Consider the following 21,542-nt stretch of genomic DNA (forward strand, 5'->3'; position numbering starts at 1 on the left):
AAGCAGCACAGTTCACTCAAAAAGGACAGGCAGTGCATGGTTGAGGAGAGGGAGAGAACACCCCTTCCCCTCACTAGCACCAGGACAACTGGTGAGCACCAAACCATGAGGCAGAAAATAAACACAACAAAAATACAATAATGACCATACAATCCCCCAAACACTGAAACAAAACCAACATCAGTGCAAACAGTGCACATAGTCAATTGGGCCACCGACCTGCTCCTCTCACAGTTCCAACATCCGATTTCCGGCCACCATCCAGTCCAAAACTGCAAAAGCAAGTCCGTTCTCCTCCACTTTCAGCACAGCAACAGGCCGACGAAAATCTGCCCCATGCTCCACTCCCAGCCGATAAGCAGGAAGTCAGTAACAAGAAAGGGTGCCAGGCATGGCAACTGCAAGCTCTCCTCTCTCTCCCCTGCAACCAACTGGCAGCAGCAACAGGCTCCTCTTGCCCTCCATCCAGCCGGTCACAGCACCAATCTCCCTTGCCGTAGACCAGGTTTCAAAATCTGAAAAAGGCAGCCAGCATACAGAATAACACACCAAGTGCAGAACATAAGAACATAAGAACTCGGAGCAGGAGTAAGCCATCTGGTCCCTCGAGCCTGCTCCGCCATTCAATGAGATCATGGCTGATCTTTTGTGGACTCAGCTCCACTTTCCGGCCCAAACACCACAACCCTTAATCCCTTTATTCTTCAAAAAGCTATCTATCTTTATCTTAAAAACATTTAATGAAGGAGCCTCAACTGCTTCACTGGGCAAGGAATTCCATAGATACACAATCCTTTGGGTGAAGACGTTCCTCCTAAGCTCTGTCCTAAATCTACTTCCCCTTATTTTGAGGCTATGCCCCCTAGTTCTGCTTTCACCCACCAGTGGAAACAACCTGCCCGCATCTATCCTTTCTATTCCCTTCATAATTTTATATGTTTCTATAAGATTCCCCCCCGCATCCTTCTAAATTCCAACGAGTACAGTCCCAGTCGACTCAACCTCTCCTCATAATCCAACCCTCTCTACTCTGGGATTAACCTAGTGAATCTCCTCTGCACACCCTCCAGCGCCAGTACGTCCTTTCTCAAGTAAGGAGACCAAAACTGAACACAGTACTCCAGGCGTGGCCTCACTAACACCTTATACAATTGCAGCATAACCTCTCTAGTCTTAAACTCCATCCCTCTAGCAATGAAGGTCAAAACTCCATTTGCCTTCTTAATCACCTGTTGCACCTGTAACCCAACTTTTTGCGACGCATGCACTAGCACACCCAGGTCTCTCTGTACAGCAGCATGTTTTAATATTTTAGCATTTAAATAATAATCCCTTTTGCTGTTATTTCTACCAAAATGGAGAACCTCACATTTGTCAACATTGTATTCCAGCAGAGTTACAGCCAGAAGCAGCAGGAGCTCAGAGAAAAATTCCCCTCCTACACCTCAGAGTGTGAGCTACTCAGGTGACCTGGGGAGGAGCTTCATCCCAATTGGAGGAACTCCCCACAGGATTTGAACCCCAAACTGGAAGCAATTTGGGGAAGGAGATCCTGCGGGGAGTGGAGAGGAGTGATTATTGGGACCAATGTGGATTAAAGTGAGTTACATCCCATCAGCCTGGCCTCTTGTGGAGCCATTGCCTCCTTCTACTACCCTGGCGACAAGGATCAAGTGGAGCTGTCATAAGAGGCAAGTGCTTCGAACTCGGACCGCTTTTCCACTTCCTCGGGAGGCAGGCATGGCATATATCGGTAAACTCGAGCATTTTGACACGACTCGGTGATTGGGCCCAGTAGGTCAAAAAAATTCAACATTGCTCCCACACAAACGCCATCACCAGCGATGAGCGACAGACCATCACCTTACTGACCGCCGTTGTCAGACTGACTTATACACTAATCAGGAACTTGACTTACCCTGACAGGCCGGATGGATTTCTATTCACCACGCTGATCGACCAAGTGGTCCATCACTTAAATCCACAGCCCCCGATTATGGTCCGATGGTACCATTTCCATATCGCATTGCAGACACTAGCGGAGTCCACCGGTGAATACTTGATGCACTTATTTATTTATTTTTTTAAATATATTTTATTCAAGATTTTTTGGCCAAACATAACAGTACGTAGTGTTTCTTTTAAACAACAATAAAGCAATATAAATAACAGTGGCCAGTTTTAAACAAGTAAATAAATAATATATGAACAGAAACATAAACCAAACTAAATGGCAACTGCCTGGTCAAAAATAAATACTCTCCAAAGATACAATCCAACAGTCCAATATACATTACCTAAAGCAAGTGCCTATATATATACAATAACATCCCTGAGAGTCCGTCCGATTCCTCCCACCCCCCCCCCCCCCCCACCCCTCCGGGCCGCTGCTGCTGTCGTCTTCTTTTCCATTCCCTCTATCTTTCTGTGAGGTAGTCGACGAACGGTTGCCACCGCCTGGTGAACCCTTGAGCCGAACCCCTTAATACGAACTTAATCCGTTCTAACTTTATAAACCCTGCCATGTCGTTTATCCAGGTCTCCACACCCGGGGGTTTGGCTTCCTTCCACATTAACAATATCCTGCGCTGGGCTACTAGGGACGCAAAGGCCAAAACATCAGCCTCTCTCGCCTCCTGCACTCCCAGCTCTTGTGCAACCCCAAATATTGCCAACCCCCAGCTTGGTTCGACCCGGACCCCCACCACCTTCGAAAGCACCTTTGCCACCCCCACCCAAAACCCCTGTAGTGCCGGGCATGACCAGAACATGTGGGTGTGATTCGCTGGGCTTCTCGAGCATCTCGCACACCTATCCTCTACCCCCAAAAATTTACTGAGCCGTGCTCCAGTCATATGCGCCCTGTGTAACACCTTAAATTGTATCAGGCTTAGCCTGGCACACGAGGACGATGAGTTTACCCTACGTAGGGCATCAGCCCACAGCCCCTCCTCAATCTCCTCCCCCAGCTCTTCTTCCCATTTCCCTTTCAGGTCATCTATCATGATCTCTCCCTCGTCCCTCATTTCCCTATATATGTCCGACACCTTACCATCTCCCACCCATGTCTCTGAGATCACTCTATCCTGCACCTCCTGCGTCGGGAGCTGCGGGAATTCCCTCACCTGTTGCCTCGCAAAAGCCCTCAGTTGCATATACCAAAATGCATTCCCTTGGGGCAACCCATATTTTTCCGTCAGCGCTCCCAGACTCGCAAACGTCCCATCTACGATCAGATCTCTCAATTGTGCTACCCCTGCTCTTTGCCATGCTCCAAATCCCCCATCCATTCTCCCCGGAACAAACCTATGGTTATTTCTTATCGGGGACCGCACCGAGGCTCCCGTCTTTCCCCCATGCCGTCTCCACTGTCCCCAAATTTTCAATGTAGCCACCACCACCGGGCTTGTGGTGTATTTCTTCGGTGAGAACAGCAACGGTGCCGTCACCATAGCTTGTAGGCTAGTCCCACTGCAAGACGCCCTCTCCAATCTCTTCCACGCCGCTCCCTCCTCTTCTCCCATCCACTTACACACCATTGAAATATTGGCGGCCCAGTAGTAGTGACTTAGGCTCAGTAGTGCCAGCCCCCCCCTGTCCCTACTACGCTGCAAAAATCCCCTCCTCACTCTCGGGGTCTTCCCGGCCCACACAAAACTCATAATACTCTTCTCGATTCTTTTGAAAAAAGCCTTCGTGACCACCACCGGGAGGCACTGAAACACAAAAAGGAATCTCGGGAGGACCACCATTTTAACCGCCTGCACCCTCCCTGCCAGTGACAGGGACACCATGCCCCATCTCTTAAAGTCCTCCTCCATCTGTTCCACCAGCCGCGTTAAATTAAGCCTATGTAACGTACCCCAATTCTTGGCTATCTGGATCCCCAAGTACCGAAGGTCCCTTGTTACCTTCCTCAACGGTAAATCCTTTATTTCTCTGCTCTGCTCCCCTGGATGCACCACAAACAACTCACTTTTCCCCATGTTCAATTTATACCCTGAAAAATCCCCAAACTCCCCAAGTATCCGCATTATCTCTGGCATCCCCTCCGCCGGGTCCGCCACATATAGCAACAAATCATCCGCATACAGAGATACCCGGTGTTCTTCTCCTCCCGAGTACTCCCCTCCACTTCCTGGAACCCCTCAATGCTATGGCCAGGGGCTCAATCGCCAGTGCAAACAATAACGGGGACAGATGACATCCCTGCCTCGTCCCTCTATGGAGCCGAAAATAATCAGACCCCCGTCCATTCGTGACCACGCTCGCCATCGGGGCCCTATACAGCAACTGTACCCATCTGATATACCGATCTTCAAAGCCAAATCTCCTCAGCACCTCCCACAAATAATCCCACTCCACTCTATCAAATGCTTTCTCGGCATCCATCGCCACCACTATCTCCGCTTCCCCCTCTGGTGGGGGCATCATCATTACCCCTAGCAGCCTCCGTATATTTGTATTCAGCTGTCTCCCCTTCACAAACCCAGTTTGGTCCTCATGAACCACCCCCGGGACACAATCCTCTATCCTCGTTGCCATTACCTTGGCCAGAATCTTAGCGTCCACATTCAGGAGGGAAATAGGCCTATAGGACCCGCATTGCAGCGGGTCTTTTTCCTTCTTTAGGAGGAGCGATATCGTTGCCTCTGACATAGTCGGGGGCAGCTGCCCCTTTCCCTCGCCTCATTAAAGGTTCTCATCAGTAGCGGGGCCAGCAAGTCCATATATTTCCGATAGAATTCAACTGGGAATCCGTCTGGTCCCGGGGCCTTCCCCGCCTGCATGCTCCCAATCCCTTTCACTACTTCCTCCGTCTCAATCTGTGCTCCCAGTCCCGCCCTCTCCTGCTCCTCCACCTTAGGAAATTCCAGCTGATCCAGAAAGCACATCATTCTCTCCTTTCCATCCGGGGGCTGAGCTTCATATAATCTTTCATAAAATGCCTTGAACACTCCATTCACTCTCTCCGCTCCCCGCTCCATCTCTCCCTCCTCATCTCTCACCCCCCCTATCTCCCTCGCTGCTCCCCTTTTCCTCAGTTGGTGGGCCAGCAACCTGCTCGCCTTCTCCCCATATTCGTACTGTACACCCTGTGCCTTCCTCCATTGTGCATCTGCATTACCCGTAGTCAACAAGTCAAATTCTACATGTAGCCTTTGCCTTTCCCTGTACAGTCCCTCCTCCGGTGCATCCGCATATTGTCTGTCCACCCTCAGAAGTTCTTTCAACAACCGCTCCCTTTCCCTACCCTCCAGCTTTCCTTTATGTGCCCTAATAGATATCAGCTCCCCTCTAACCACTGCCTTCAGCGCCTCCCAGACCACTCCCACCTGAACCTCCCCATTATCATTGAGTTCCAAGTACCTTTCAATACACCCCCTCACCCTTAAACACACCCCCTCATCTGCCAATAATCCCATGTCCATTCTCCAGGGTGGACGTTGTTCTTTTTCCTCCCCTATCTCCAGGTCCACCCAATGTGGAGCGTGATCCGAAATAGCTATAGCCGTGTACTCCGTCCCCGTCACCTTCGGGATCAGTGCCCTTCCCAAAACAAAAAAGTCTATCCGTGAATAAACTTTGTGGACATAGGAGAAAAAGGAAAACTCCTTACTCCTAGGTCTACTAAATCTCCAGGGGTCTACTCCTCCCATCTGCTCCATAAAGTCCTTAAGCACCCTAGCTGCCGCCGGCCTCCTTCCGGTCCTGGACCTCGATCTGTCTAGCCCTGGGTCCAGCACCGTATTAAAATCTCCACCCATTACCAACTTCCCCACCTCTAGGTCCGGGATACGTCCTAACATGCGCCTCATAAAGTTGGCATCATCCCAGTTCGGGGCATATACGTTCACTAAGACCACCGCCTCCCCTTGCAATTTGCCACTCACCATCACGTATCTGCCCCCACTATCCGCCACTATGGTCTTTGCCTCAAACATTACCCGCTTCCCCGCTAGTATAGCCACCCCCCTGTTTTTTACGTCTAGCCCCGAATGAAACACCTGCCCCACCCATCCTTTGCGTAGTCTGACCTGGTCTATCAGTTTCAGATGCGTCTCCTGCAGCATAACCACATCTGCCTTAAGTTTCTTTATGTGTGCGAGTACCCGTGCCCTCTTTATCGGCCCGTTCAGCCCTCTCACATTCCACGTGATCAGCCGGGTTGGGGGGCTCTTTACACCCCCCCCTTGTCGACTAGCCATCTCCTTTTTCAATCCAGCTCCTCACCCGGTTCCCACGTAGCCGTATCTCCCCCCAACGGCGCCCTCCCGCCCCGACCACCCCACTCCATACCAGCTCCCCCTTCTCACCAGCAGCAGCAACCCAGTTAACAACACCCCCCCCCTCCCCCCCCCCGCTAGATCCCTCACTAGCGTAATTGCACCCCCCATGTTGCTCCCAGAAGTCAGCAAACTCTGGCCGACCTCGGCTTCCCCCGTGACCTTGGCTCCCACTGTGCGAGGCCCCCTCCTTCCTGCTTCCCTGTTCCCGCCATCATTACCATAGCGCGGGAACATAGCGCACTTCCCATTTGGCCCCGCCCCCAATGGCCGGCGCCCCCTGCTCCTCATCCTCCCTCCCCCACGACATGGGGAAGAGAGAAAAGTTACAGGGTCGCAGGATTAACAACTTGGGAAATCATCTCTTCCCCCTTTTCCCCCTCTTCACCCCACATATTCGCCCCACCACTTTGTCCCAAACGTTCTTTTTCTAGCCCGCTTATTCCAGTTTCTCCTCGACAATAAATGTCCACGCCTCATCCGCCGTTTCAAAGTAGTGGTGTTTCCCTTGATGTGTGACCCACAGTCTTGCCGGCTGCAGCATTCCAAATTTAACCTTCCTTTTGTGCAGCACCACCTTGGCCCGATTAAAGCTTGCCCTCCTTCTCGCCACCTCCGCGCTCCAATCTTGATATACGCGGATCACCGCGTTCTCCCACCTACTGCTCCGAGTTTTCTTTGCCCATCTGAGGACCATCTCTCTGTCCTTATATCGGAGAAATCTCACCACTATGGCTCGAGGAATTTCTCCAGCCCTCGGTCTTCGCGCCATAACTCGATAGGCTCCCTCCACCTCCAACGGGCCCGTCGGGGCCTCCGATCCCATTAACGAGTGCAGCATCGTGCTCACATAAGCCCCAACGTCCGCCCCTTCTGCACCTTCGGAAGACCAAGAATCCTTAAATTCTTCCTCCTCGCATTATTCTCCAGCACCTCCAGCCTTTCCACACACCTTTTGTGTTGTGCCTCGTGCATCTCTGTCTTCACCACCAGGCCCTGTATGTCGTCCTCATTCTCAGCAGCCTTTGCCTTCACGACCCGAAGCTCCTGCTCCTGGGTCTTTTGCTCCTCCTTTAGCCCTTCAATCGCCTGTAATATCGGGGCCAACAGCTCCTTCTTCATCTCCTTTTTAAGTTCTTCCACGCAACGCCGCAGGAACTCTTGTTGGTCAGGGCCCCATATTAAACTGCCTCCTTCCGACGCCATCTTGCTTTGTGCCTGCCTTCCTGGCCGCTGCTCTAGAGGATCCACCGCAATCCGGCCACTTTCCTCTCCTTTTTCCATCCGTGTCCAGGGGGGATTCCCTTCTGGTTTACCGCACAGTGTTTTTAGCCGTTAAAATTGCCGTTGGGGCTCCTATTAAGAGCCCAAAAGTCCTTTCCACCGGGAGCTGCCGAAACGTGCGACTTAGCTGGTCATTGCCACACCCGGAAGTCCTTGATGCACTTATGGAGACTCGCTGCCCCCTCTGTGAGTTTAGAGCTGCCCTGGCTGATACACTGCGGGACCGCTTCATTTGCAGATTTCAGGACCAGGAGAAGCAGCGGAAGATGCTTATGGAGATTTTCTGACTTTTGACAGGGCCGTCGACATACCACTCACCCAGGAAAAAGCTGACCGCGGGCTCCAGGGCCTGGTGGTCCTGAACATTGGGCGTCACCAATACCATCGGCCGACGGCTACCAGAAGCGAAGTAACGGGTACTTCCCAGGTGCTCGTGGTATACGGAGACCAGTCTGCTTGCCTACCTTTGGTGGTAGTCCACGGCAACAGGCCAACCTATTGGGGCGCATTGGCTGCATCACCTACATTTGGATTGGCCATTGACAGGATGGAGTGCTGTCTAAGTTCCCTCGGTTTTCGGGACCATTAAAGGAGCTATGGTCACGATCAATGTGGTGGAAAACACTAGCCCCGGTATTTCCACGCCCGGCCTGTGCCGTACGTACTTCGCATCAAGGTAGACCGGAATTAGACCGTTTGGAGCAGCTGGGTATTTTTTGCCCTGTCCACTGTGCTGATTGGGCTGCGCCTGTAGAGCCAGTGTTGAAGCCAGACGGGTCGGTGCAGGTCTGTAGGGACTATAAAGTGACCATAAACCGGGTCTCCCACCTTGACCGCTATCTGGTCCCTCAGATCGGGGACCTCTAAGCCCGGCTCAGTGGAGGAAAAACATTCACTAAGCTGCACATGAGACCCGCATACTTGCAGCTGGTGCTCAAGCCAAGTTCCCAGAAATATGTGACGATCAATCCCCATCGGGGATTGTACGAGTGTATGCAGTTGCCGTTCGGACTCTCCTTGGCTTGTCCGTTATTCCAGAGGGTTATGAAGAACATTTCGCGATGGTTGCCAAGGGTGGCAGTCTACCTGGATGATGATCTCATCACCGGGATCTCTAGTCAGGAAGACGTGGAGAACATGACCGAGTTCCACGAGCCGTTTCCTCGGACTGCGATCCGCCTCCGGAGGGAGAAGTGCATTTTCCACGCACAGGAGGTCATGTCTCCCAGCTACCAGGTAGGCAGCAGAGGCCTCCCACCAGCAGAGGAAAAGGTGCAGGCGATGCGCCAGACCCCCATCCCTCGCTCCGCTCTTTCCTCGGTCTGGTGAACTATTGTGGGAAATTTATACCCATGTGCTCAGTCCGCTCCACCAACTACTGAAGAAGGGACAGGAGTGGCACTGGGGAACTCTCAGATCAGAAGGCATTTCACAAGGTGAAGCAGGGGCTCTCATCAGAGGAATTGCTGACCCACTTCGACACGGACAAGCCCCTGCTCCTCACATGTGACGCCTTGCCATACGGCATCGGTGTGGTGCTGGAACACTGCATGCCCGATGGCTCCGAGTGACCTATAGATTTTCCGTCCCGTACGTGGTCCTGCTGGTTATGGCCGCAGATGGTGACGTTATCGAGATACGGGAATGTTGCCCGTAAACCGTACCGGTCAACCATTCGGTCCATCTCGCGCTGGAAGACCGAGACCCCGTTGGTGACACCGAAGGGAACCCTTAAGAAGTGATAGAGCCGCCCATCTGCCTCGAAGGCAGTGTATTTGCGGTCACTAGTGCGGATGGGGAGCTGGTGATAGGCGGACTTGAGATCCACCGTGGAGAAGACCATATAATGCGCGATCCTGTTTACCAGGTCGGATATGCGGGGGAGAGGGTACGCGTCCAGCTGCGTAAGCCTGTTGATGGCCTGACTGTAGTCGATGACCATCCCATGCTTTTCCCCGGTCTTTACCACCACTACGTGAACTCTCCAGGTGCTGTTACTGGCTTCAATGACCCCTTCCCTCAGTAGCCTTTGGACTTCTGACCTAATAAATATCCGGTCCTGGGCACTGTAGTGTCTGCTCCTGGTGGTGACGGGTTTGCAATCCAGAGTGAGGTTCGCAAACAGGGAAGGCGGGTCGACCTTAAGGGTCACAAGGCCGCAGACAGTAAGGGGGGTATAGGGCCGCCGAATTGGAAGGTCAGACTTTGAAGTTTACACTGGAAGTCTAAACCCAGGAGTATAGCCGCGCAGAGGTGGAGAAGGATGTAGAGATGGAAATGTTTGAACTCCCTTCCCTGGACTGTGAGATTTGCTACACAAAACCCCTTTATCTCCACTGAGTGGGAACCGGAAGCCAGGGAGATTTTTTGATTAATGGGGGGGACGAGGCGAGAACAGCGCCTTACCGTGTCGGGGTGTATGAAGCTCTCCGTGCTCCCAAGTCGATTAGGCAGGATGTCTCATGCCCGTTGATGAATATGGTCGTCGTAGCGGTTAAGAGTGCTCGAGGCCGAGACTGATCCAGAGTCACCGAGGCTAATCGCAGCAGTTGATAGTTCTGTTGGGCAGTGCATGGTCAACTGAGCTGGGGTCCTGGGGGTTCATCCAAGATGGCATCTCCCATTGGTCGCACATGGCAGGGGGTGCACAAAATGGCGGCGCCCATCCCTCCAATGGGGCGTCCGCGGAATAAGTTGGCGGCGCCCGGGGTCCGCACGTGGCACTGGAATATGAAGATGGCGGCGACCGCTGGCCGCACGGGGCCCGTGGTGAAGTTTGTGGTTGCGGACCTCATTCGTCGCTGGAGCCACGGCAAACGCCCGGGCTTGGCATACCCCCACGAAATGGCCCTTTTTGCCGCATCCCTTGCAGGTGGATGCGCGGGCCGGGCAGCGCTGGCGGGGGTGCCCGCAAAAGTAGCAGCGGGGCCCCTCGGGGTTGCCAGGCCGCCTTGCAGCGCAGGCCTGTGGGAGAATGGGGGAAGTCTCGGGGTCGGCCATGGAGGAGTTGCACGCTGCCCAGGGGGCTGCCGCGCGGTCGGGAACGTAAGCATGGGCGTTCCTGGAGCCACGTCCAGGGAGCCTGCAAGGCCCGTGCCTCCCTGAGACCCAGGGTGTCCATTTCTATCAGGCTCTGGCGGATTTGTGACGATAGCATACCTGCCACGAAAGCGTCCCGGACTAAGAGTTCCGTGTGTTCGCTCACCGAAACCTGCGGGCAGCCGCAGCTTCTGCCCAACACCAGGAGTGCACGGTAGAATTCCTCCCGTGATTCCCCAGTGGTTTGTCGCCTTGTTGCAAGAAGGTGCCGGGCGTAGACCTGGTTTACCGGGCGAATATAGTGTCCTTTTAGCAGCTCGATTGCTGCATCGAAGTCTTCTGCTTCATCGATGAGGGTGTAAATCTCTAGGCTCACCCTTTGAGTGCAGGAAGTGCAGTTTCTGCTCTCCCGTGGGTGCGTTTTCGGCTGTCTCGAGATACCCTTTAAAGCACACCAGCCAGTGCTTAAAGATTGTTGCTGAGTTCGCCGCGTGGGGGCTGAGTTGCAGACACTCACGCTTGATTCAGAGCTCCATACTTTCTTCTTAAAAATCTAGCTTATTAAATTGATGCACAATCAATGACCACTGAAGCGAGGTTGTAGTCCAACTGAAGGCTTTAATGAGCTAGATGTTTCCCCCAGCAGCTCAGGTACAGAATGAGGACTGATGGGGCAGCACGGGTTCTTATACCCCGCCTAGCAGGGCGGAGCTATCATACATTCTAACCAATAGAAAGCATACAGTTTCCACCAATGGTGCTTTAGCCTATCAGGTACCGTAATACCGATAATACCACAACATCTTTACATTTTAAGTATCTATTTATTTCTTAAATATATTCAGTGACTCGGCCTCCACAGGTTCACCAACCGCTGAGTGTAGACGTTTCTCCTCATCTCAGATCTAACTGGCCCACCCTGTATCCTGCGACTGCGGCGAAAACACGTTTGGATGTCGGTCACAAGCAGTCTGACTATTTACAGCCAGTGGAGGGGTCGAGAGAGGCAACTGCGGGTGAATGTGAAAGCTGCAGCGAATCAGTCCCCATTGCACTCCCCCTTCTGATCCCCAGCTGATGCAGGAGGGCTGAAGTAAAAACAGAAAGTGCTGGGGAAAACCAGCAGGTCAGGCAGCATCTGTGGATAGAGGGAAAGAGAGTTAACGATTCGAGTCCGATATGATCCTTCTTCGGAACCGATGTTCAGAAAGAGGGGTCGGTGGAGGGGAGAATAGAAAGGGAGATCAGGGTAGGTTAGAGGAACGGGGGATTAAATAACAAAGACACCATGAAAGAGAAACCAAAGGGTGGCAATGGTTGTCATTGACTAATTCAAATTGCAGCCTGAGCCAAAGAGGGCTGCAGCGCTGCTCCTAGCCACCTGGTGTCAGTAAGGTTCTTTGTTGCTGGCTCTGTGTTGGCGTTGCAAATGAAAAACAACTGCTGTTCGCATGGGATGGCCTCCCACCAGTGGGACAACAATACGAGGCTGTATGCAGGAGGAGGCCCGAACCCGAGGAACATGGAGTTCATGGGGGTCGGGTAAGATGACAGAGATTGGGAGGGGGCAAAGCCTTGGAGGGAAACAAGGACTGAAATGTAAACATCAGGACATTGCTTAACCGTGTAGGGGCCAAATTAGATCAGTGAGCAGAGGGGCTGCTGTGAGTAAAGACAAAGACAGCAGTGTTTCGGGTGAATCTCTGAAGAAGGGGGTGCAACCTGTCAATCGGCCAGCCAAGAGAAGCACGAACACACAGATACATATCGCACGCACACGTGGAATTCAAAAGGTTACAACATGGGATAAAACAGTGTCACGGCAACTTCCAATGCCTCGGGACGATCGCCTCAGTTACATGACAGTCTGGCAAAACCCAGGATGGTTGGTCACTGTGATGGAGTGGAAAACCTGGCTCAGGGTCAAATGGGAGGGGGGTATGCAGTGTTTGCAAACAATCTGGTAGAGTTCAAGGGACACGGACTAGGCCGGGATGTCCTATGTCCACCCTGTTGTTTGCACCCACGATTGAGCCGTTGGCCATCGCATTAAGAAGTTCAGAGGTATGGAAAGGAATAGTGCGGGGGGGGGGGGGATAGAGCAAAGGGTGTCCTTATATGCCGATGACTTGCCGTTATATGTGTCGGAACCGAGTGTGTCGATTGGGGGAATATTGGAGCTGCTTCGAGTGTTTGGGTCTTTCTCGGGGTACAAACTAAATCGATACAAGAGTGAGTATTTTGTGGTGTATCGGCTGGGGTTGGGGACAGGGGTGGGGGGGGGGGGGGGCTGCCATTCCGTAGGCAGGGACGCACTTTAGGTGCCTGGGGGTGGGGGAGGGAGGGGGGGCTCCGCAGGTACAATATTTCTAGTTTGATGGGGAGAGTGAAAGCTGATCTGTCAAGGTGGGATGGCCTTCCTCTGTCACTTGCGGGTCGGGTACAGACAGTTAAAATGAATGTGTTGCCGCGATTTCTGTTCATTTTTCAATGCCTACCAATTTTCCTGCCAAAGTCTTTTTTCAGAGAGATTGAGGAAAGGATTACTTCATTCATATGGGGAGGGAAGGTGGCCAGAGTTAGAAAGGTGCTGCTACAGAGAGGAAGGCAGGCAGGGGGTTTGAGTCTTCCGAACCTGATGAATTACTACTGGGCTGCGAATGTGGACTACTGGACGGCGAATATGGAGAAGGTGCGGAGTTGGGCCAGAGGGGTTGATTCCCAGTGGGTCAGAATGGAGGAGAGTTTGTGCAGGGGGTCGGGATTGAAAGCACGAGCAACAGCGCTGCTCCCGATTGCCCCGGGGAAATACTCAGGGAGTCCGGTAATAATAGATTCATTGAGAATTTGGAGGCAGTTTCGCCAACACTTCGGGTTGGGGGCAGGGTCAAGGGAAATGCCGATTCGGGGGAACCACAGATTTGAGCCAGGGAAGTGGGATGGAAATTTTCGGAAATAGGAGGAGAAGGGGATTAAAACACTAAAAGATTTGTTTCTTAGGGGTCGGTTGCAGGATTGAAGGAGCTGGAAGCGAAGTGTGGGCTGGAGCAGGAGGAAATGTTTAGACACATGCAGGTTCGAGATTTTGCCAGAAAGGAGATACAGAGCTTCCCGGTGGAGCCGGCCTCCACATTGCTGGAGGAAGTGCTGACTACAGGGGGATTGGAGAAGGGGGTAGTGTCAGCAGTTTACAGAGCTATTTTGGAAGAGGACAAGACGCCACTGGAAGGGATCAAAGCAAAGTGGGAGGAAGAGTTGGGAGAGGATATGGAGGAGGGGTTCTGGTGTGAGGTGCTCGGGAGAGTGAATGCCTCCTCGTCGTGTGCAAGATTGGGGATGATACAGCTGAAGGTGGTATACAGAGCGCACCTCACGGGGGCTAGGATGAGCCGATTGTTTGAATGAGTAGAAGATGTGTGTGAATGTTGCGGGGTGGAGGGGGGGCGGGGGGGGGGGGGGGGGGGGGGGCACTAATCACGTTCATATGTTCTGGTCCTGTCCAAAGCTAGAGGATTACTGGAATTAGGTTTTTAGGGTAATTTCTAAAGTGGTGCACATGAAACTGGACCGGGGCCCTTGGGAGGCCATATTCGGGGTGTCGGACTAGCCAGGGTTGGAAACGGGTGCGGAGGCAGATGTTGTAGCCTTCGCCTCGTTGATCGCCCGAAGGCGGATCCTGATAGGTTGGAGAGCAACCTCTCCACCCTGTGCCCTGGCGTGGCGGGGGGACCTGTTGGAATTCTTCACTCTTGAGAAGGTTAGGTTTGAACTGAGGGGAAGGATGGAGGGGTTCTACAATTCATGGGCATTATTCATTATGCACTTTCAAGAACTGGATAACATCGAACATTAGTTGGGGCAGGTGGGTGGGAGGGTTGGGGGGAGGGGGGCAGTGTGTGTTGATGATGAATATGGGTGATTCCTGATTCCTTTTTGTCTTTTGTTTGTGTGAACATGCGGGCTAATGTTTGGGGTTTGGTGGGAGGATGGGAACGTTGTTATTGACATGGGGATTGACATGTTTCTTACTGATTATTGTTTATTGTTGGTGGGTGTAAATTTGGGAGAAAATGTGAAAAAGGAGGAGAATAAAAAATATTTTAAAAAAGAGTTCAAGGGACACACTAAAGCTTGGGGCAGCCGCTGCAGAGACACAATGGGGGAAGGTCGCTGTCGAAGACCTTTCAGTCACTTTGAACTGAGGGGAGGGGAGTGGAGTATATAGAATCCCCTTGGGCTGTCTGACTCACATTGAATGTTTGCAGTGAATATGACATATATCCTAATTGTATTGAAGCACCTCAGAGCACAACGTGATCTGGGTAGACCATTTTGAAATGTCGGTAACATTTCTTTGACTGTATTGAAGCACGTCAAACGGAGCAACATGATGGATGTAGAGAATCTGAATATTATTGCACTTTGTGTGATGGGCATTTTAAAATGTTTGTTCAGTTCTTGCAGGTATTTTATAAATAAGTTACATTTTTGCAACAACAAAAAACTTCTAGTCAAAACCGAATGCACGTAAATCAAAATAAATCTGCGAAACACCCAATGCACATAAAGGTATCGATGTGCATGAGTCAATATTATTCCCAAACACTCTATTGGACCATACTCACTGGCTATTGATCACGTTGCTGCCTTTCAGAATTCCGTCGTCTGGTGCTATAGTCACGAGTAACCGCGTCCATCTCATCGATCTTTAGAACGTATGACTGTAATTGGAAAAGGCAGTAGAAATGTGGTTCTGCGTTGAGGGATACGACTTAACCCAACTGTGAGGAATCTGGAGTAAGTACACAGTTGGGGTACAGGTGTGCATTTTGGGATACGCCATTCTCAAAATGACATGGAGGCTGTTGGGGTGCGGCGGGAGGAGGGAGTTATTTTCACCTGACCGGTGGTTGATCAGAGTAACAACCATATCACGCTACACCCTGGTTCAACCTTTCCCCCTGCCTTGGTCCAGAGAAGGTCAGGTGAATTCCTGGCATAACACATTCCAAAATGAATCCAGCCCATCAGGAACAGCGATCTCCATAGGTAACAGACTGTGGTATTATAGGTATTACGGTACCTGAGAGGCTGAAGTAACATTGGTAGAACCTGTATGCTTGCTATTGGCTAGAGTCTATAATAGCTCCGCCCTGATAGGTGGGGTATCAGAACCTGTGCCGTCCCAGCAGCCCTCATTCTGTACCTCAGCTGCGGTGGGAAACATCTAGCTTATTAAGGCCTTCAGTTGGACTACAACCTTGTTTTAGTGGTCATTGATCGTGCATCAATTTAATAAGCTAGATTTTAAGAACAAAGGATGGAGCTCCGAATCAAGCCGGAGTGTATGCAACTTAGCCCGCACGTGGCAAACTCAGCGGCAATCTTTAAGCACTGGCTGACGTGTTTTAAAGGGTATCTCGAGACGGCAGAAAACACACCCACGGGAGAGCAGAAACTGCGCGTCCTGCACTCAAGGGTGAGCCCAGAGATCTACACCCTCATCGAGGAAGCGGAAGACTTCGATGCAGCAATCGAGCTGCTAAAAGGACACTATATTCGCCCGGTAAACCAGGTCTACGCCCGGCATCTGCTTGCAACAAGACGGAAAAATCCTGGGGAATCGTTGGAGGAATTCTACCGCGCACTCCTGGTGTTGGGCAGAAGCTGCAGCTGCCCGCAAGTTTCGGCGAGCGAACACACGGAACTCTTAGTCCGGGACGCTTTCGTGGCAGGTATGATTTCATCACAAATCCGCCAGTGCCTGTTAGAGAAAGACATCCTGGGTCTTAGGGAGGCACGGGCCCTTGCAGGCTCCCTGGAAGGGAGGTCCAGGTTTAGGGAGTTCAAAAATTTCCGTCTCTAAGTCCTTCCCCACCTCTGTGCGGCTATACTCCTGGGTTTAGACTTCCAGTGTAACCTTCAAAGTCTGACCTTCCAATTCGGCGGCAATATACCCCCCTTACTGTCTGCGGCCTCGTGACCCTTAAGGTCGACCCGCCTTCCCTGTTTGCGAACCTCACCCCGGATTGCAAACCCGTCACCACCAGGAGCAGACGCTACAGTGCACAGGACCGGAACTTTATTAGGTCAGAGGTCCAAAGGCTACTGAGGGAAGGGGTCATTGAAGCCAGTAACAGCCCTGGAGAGCTCAAGCAGTGGTGGTAAAGACCGGGGAAAAGCATAGGAAGGTCCTCGACTACAGTCAGACCATCAACAGGTTTACGCAGCTGGAAGCATACCCTCTCCCCCGCATATCGGACCTGGTAAACAGGATCACGCATTATAAGGTCTTCTTCACAGTGGATCTCAAGTCCGCCAACCACCAGCTCCCCACCCGCACTAGTCACCGCAAATACACTGCCTTTGAGGCAGTCGGGCGGCTCTATCACTTCTTAAGGGTTCCCTTTGGTGTCACTATCGGGGTCTCGGTCTTCCAGCACGAGATGGACCAAATGGTTGACCGGTACAGTTTACGGGCAACATTCCTGTATCTCGATAATGTCACCATCTGCGGCCACGACCAGCAGGACCACGACACCAACCTCCGAAAATTTTTCCAGACCGCTAAAATCCTTAACCTAACATACAATAAGGATAAATGTGTGTTTAGCACCGACCGTCTAGCCATCCTCGGCTACGTAGTGCGAAATGGAGTTATAGGCCCCGACCCTGAACGCATGCGCCTCCTTATGGAGTTTTCCCTCCCTCACTGCTCTAAGGCTCTAAAGCGCTGCCTAGGGTTTTTTAGTTACTACAACCAGTGGGTTCCCAACTACGCGGACAAGGCCCATCCCCTGATCCAATCCACTGCTTTTCCCCTGTCGATAGAGGCCCGCCAGGCCTTCAGCCGCATCAAAGCAGACATTGCAAAGGCCACGATGCATGCCATCGACGAGTCCCTCCCCTTACAGATCGAGAGCAATGTGTCCGACGTAGCTCTGGCGGCCACCCTCAACCAAGCGGGCAGACCCGTGGCCTTCTTCTCCCGTACCCTCCATGCTTCCGAAATCCGCCACTCCTCAGTCGAAAAGGAGGCCCAGGCCATAGTAGAATCTGTGCGACATTGGAGGCATTACCTGGCTGGCAGGAGATTCACTCTCCTCACGGACCAACTGTCGGTGGCTTTCATGTTCGATAATGCACAGCGGGGCAAGATAAATAAACAACAAGATCTTGCGGTGGAGGATCGAACTCTCCACCTACAACTACGAGACCTTATATCGTCCCGGGAAGCTAAATGAGCCTCCTCACGCCCTGTCCCGCAGCACATGTGCCACCGCACAAGTGGACCGCCTCCGAACCCTCCACGAGGACCTCTGCCACCCGTGGATCACTCGCTTTTTCCATTTCGTCAAGACCCGCAACCTGCCCTACTCCATTGAGGAGGTCAGGACAGCCACCAGGGACTGCCAAATCTGCACGGAGTGCAAACCGCACTTCTACCGGCCAGAGAGAGCACACCTGATAAAGGCTTCCCATCCCTTTGAACGCCTCAGCATGGACTTCAAAGGCGCCCTCCCCTCCACCGTCTGGAACATGTACTTCCTGAACGTGATTGACGAGTACTCCCGGTTCCCATTCGCCATCCCCTGCCCCGACATGACCGACTCCACCGTCATCAAGGCCCTCCAGAGCATTTTTGTACTGTTCGGGTTCCCCGCTTACATAAACAGCGAAACGGTGTCCTCCTTTATAAGCGACAAACTGCGTCAATTCCTGCTCCGCAAGGGCATCGCCTCGAGCAGGCTGACCAGTTACAACCCCCGGGGTAACGGACAGGTAGGGAGGGAGAACGGAATGGTCTGGAAGACCGTCCTACTGGCCCGGCGGTCCAGGAACCTCCCAGTCTCCAGCTGGCAATAAGTCCTCCCGGATGCCCTCCACTCCATCCGGTCACTACTTTGTACAAACACCAATCAGACACTTCACGAACGTCTCCTTGTCTTCCCTAGGAAGTCCTCCTCTGGGACCTCGCTCCCGACCTGGCTGGCAGCACCCGAACCCATCCTGCTCCGAAAACACGTGCGGGCGCACAAGTCAGACCCGTTGGTCGAGAGGGTCCATCTGCTCCATGCTAACCCCCAGTACGCGTTTGTGGCGTAACCCGACGGCCGACAAGATACTGACTCCCTACAGGACCTGGGGCTCGCCGGAACACCACGCACATTCCAGCCACCAGTCCCACCCTCCCCTCCACCGCAGCACCTAACAGGAGGATCGGTCCTTCCGCCGCCCCTGCCTAGGCCCCCCCATCCACCGACGCCCCCCCTCCGCAGGCGCTCCCTCCCCAGGTCAGCCGTTTTCCCCACCAGCGCCGTCTAGGGGTGACGAAGCTGCCATGGAGATCGAAGCCACGCTCCCGGAGTCACAGACGCCCGAGCCTCCACCGGAGTCACCACCAAGGCTCCGACGATCACAGACGACACCCAGGGCCCCCGATCGACTGATTGCTTCATTTTAACTGTAATCTGTAAATATAAACCATCAAATGTACATAGCTCCCAGACTTGTAAATAGTTACTAAACACTGTACGGAGGTATTACAGTACCTCCATAACTAATTATACCATGTTGTTATGTTTTGTAGTTGCTGGCCATCACCCCCGCCGGACTTTTTTTTAACAGGGGGTGAATGTGGTATTATAGGTATTACGGTACCTGAGAGGCTGAAGTACCATTGGTAGAACCTGTATGCTTGCTATTGGCTAGAGTGTATAATAGCTCTGCCCTGATAGGCGGGGTATAAGAACCGTGCCGTCCCAGCAGCCCTCATTCTGTACCTGAGCTGCTGGGGGAAACATCTAGCTTATTAAAGCCTTCAGTTGGACTACAACCTCGTTTTAGTGGTCATTGATTGTGCATCACAGACGGAGGTGGTCCTTCTCATGGACAGCGCTACAGCGGCAAGAAGCACCAGCACACCCTGATTACAACTTAACTGTACAAAATAACTGAATGATTTGGCATGTAGTCTTTAATCCAATGAATGTGAAGCGGGGACTGGCCAGTAAACCAAGTCCTAAGACACTCAAAGTTTCAATCATTGACAGCGACACTGCCTGCACAGCATTTAAAGAGACTGAATAAATTACTTCTGTGCTCCTGGCTAAAGCTGTGAACTTGGTAGAGCCCCTTTAAGTGATGCTGAAATGCATGAGTGTTCTTATTTCTGGCTCAAAGAGTCCCTCCCCTCGGTTTGTTTTGCACCAGTCAAATCTTCTTGCAGTAAATTCAAACCCATGTTACAGAAATGCACCCTCCCCCTCCACTCTCCACCTTCCAACCTCATCCTCTCAGAGGTCAAAAGTGGAAATCAGGTGCTGCTGTTACTTGTTAACCTGAGACCTGGGCAAGCTGCCGGTCCGAGTCATCGCTGTATCGTGCTCAGTCATTCCTCCAGGGGTAAGATATCCTTGTGTTATGAGTGTGTACTGTAGCAGCATTAATCTGCAGACATTTCTTCAAAACCAATGTAATACTGATTTGAATTTTCTTTGTGTGTGTGTATCTATTTTGGTCTCCTCGTTCACTCCCTAGTGAGTACGCTGGTTTCATTTCAGCTCAGACCAATACTGTTGCATCCACAATGACATTTTTCAGTCTCACTCAAACTTCCCTTACCAGCCCCAATCTTCTCGCTACGTCCCCACTGATGAGTTCCACCATCAGTTTCCGACTCTAGCCCTTTCACCACGGCCTGCTCTACGTCGAATCCCCTAGATCCCTCTCTTTTACCTTTCCTCTGATAATGTACAGCCGTTCAAACCAAACTCAGCAATAACTAAACATTTCCTTTTCTGCTTGATCTCAACTTGTCTCCTGTGCTTTTCAACACCTAGATCAACCTTCACTTTGATGGTTGAGACTTTTGATGGCTGAGAGCATTAATGAATATGGAACCGAGTTGGGTGTAGATGGGGTTATGGCACTAAAGAACCATGATTTAAAAGAAAGGCCCAACAGCCTCGAGGGATGTATTGCTTCTTCCCTTACCATGACCCCTCTCTGCGCAGCTTTGTTAATTAAATTGAAATGCTTCAAGGAATTGTTGCCGGCTCCTTGAATTTGCAGCCCAAACAATAAGCTTATTTCCTCAATTGTACAACCAGCTGCCCAGAATGTTTCTAAAAACAAAATAGAACAAATTGACTTTAATGTTGCCTGATTTCTGGTCACTTGGACAGAGCTGGGTAGAGACGGCAGGCACAGTGAGAGACAGAAGGATTGAAAACATGGGAGTAAGAAAGAGAGTTATCATAGACGGAAGGAAAAAGTTAAAATAATAAATTTCCATCAAGAACTTCATTTGGATGGAATGCAATTCCACACTTATAAAATTAAATCTACAGTGCCAGAGAGGGTAAATGGCAAATGGCTCAAATTGCAGTTTGTCATGGCATTACAAATTAATTTATATCTGAATGCACAAGCCTTGTTTTTTTTTCTGGTGTGTTTTGGTGGGTAAGTGGTGCATATCTTAATGCTGGCTCTCTTGCTGATTCACTGTTGTTGCCTCTGGATGAACAGGCTAACTTGGACAGTAATTTTCAGATCTCCACATTAAATTGCACGAGTGCAAACTACAGAGATAGCCACACTGCCATTATCAATGGCAAAAGCCAAGAGCGATTGTGCTGCTGCCTTGGGGGAGGGGGGGGGCTGCGTGTGGAAGTTGGGATGGATTGTATATTTGAATGGCAAGGCAAGAAGCAATTAATTTTTATTTTTTATTTAATAAATTTAGAGTACCCAATTCATTTTTTCCAATTAAGGGGTAATTTAGCGTGGCCAATCCACATATCCTGCACATCTTTGGGTTGTGGGGGCGAAACCCACGCAAACACGGGGAGAATGTGAAAACTCAGCACGGACAGTGACCCAGAGCCGGGATCGAACCTGGGACCTCGGCGCCTTGAGGCAGCAGGGCTA

General features: G+C 51.6%; 1 protein-coding gene across 2 annotated transcripts in view; it reads left to right on the plus strand.

Moving 5' to 3' along the window:
- Positions 1–12,038: 12,038 nt before the first annotated feature.
- LOC140390268 (zinc-binding protein A33-like) overlaps positions 12,039–21,542 on the plus strand; it is a 41,653-nt gene continuing 32,149 nt past the window's right edge. Inside the window, exon 1 of one of the 2 annotated variants that reach the window (XM_072475286.1) lies at positions 12,039–12,152. In XM_072475286.1, coding sequence (XP_072331387.1) covers positions 12,062–12,152 — 91 coding nt within the window. In that variant the 5' untranslated portion in view covers positions 12,039–12,061. Of the gene's footprint in view, positions 12,153–19,802; positions 20,016–21,542 lie in introns of those variants that run through there. The other variant, XM_072475285.1, reaches the window with a different exon arrangement.

This window comes from Scyliorhinus torazame, chromosome 14, assembly GCF_047496885.1.
Source record: "Scyliorhinus torazame isolate Kashiwa2021f chromosome 14, sScyTor2.1, whole genome shotgun sequence".
Lineage (NCBI taxonomy): Eukaryota > Metazoa > Chordata > Chondrichthyes > Carcharhiniformes > Scyliorhinidae > Scyliorhinus > Scyliorhinus torazame.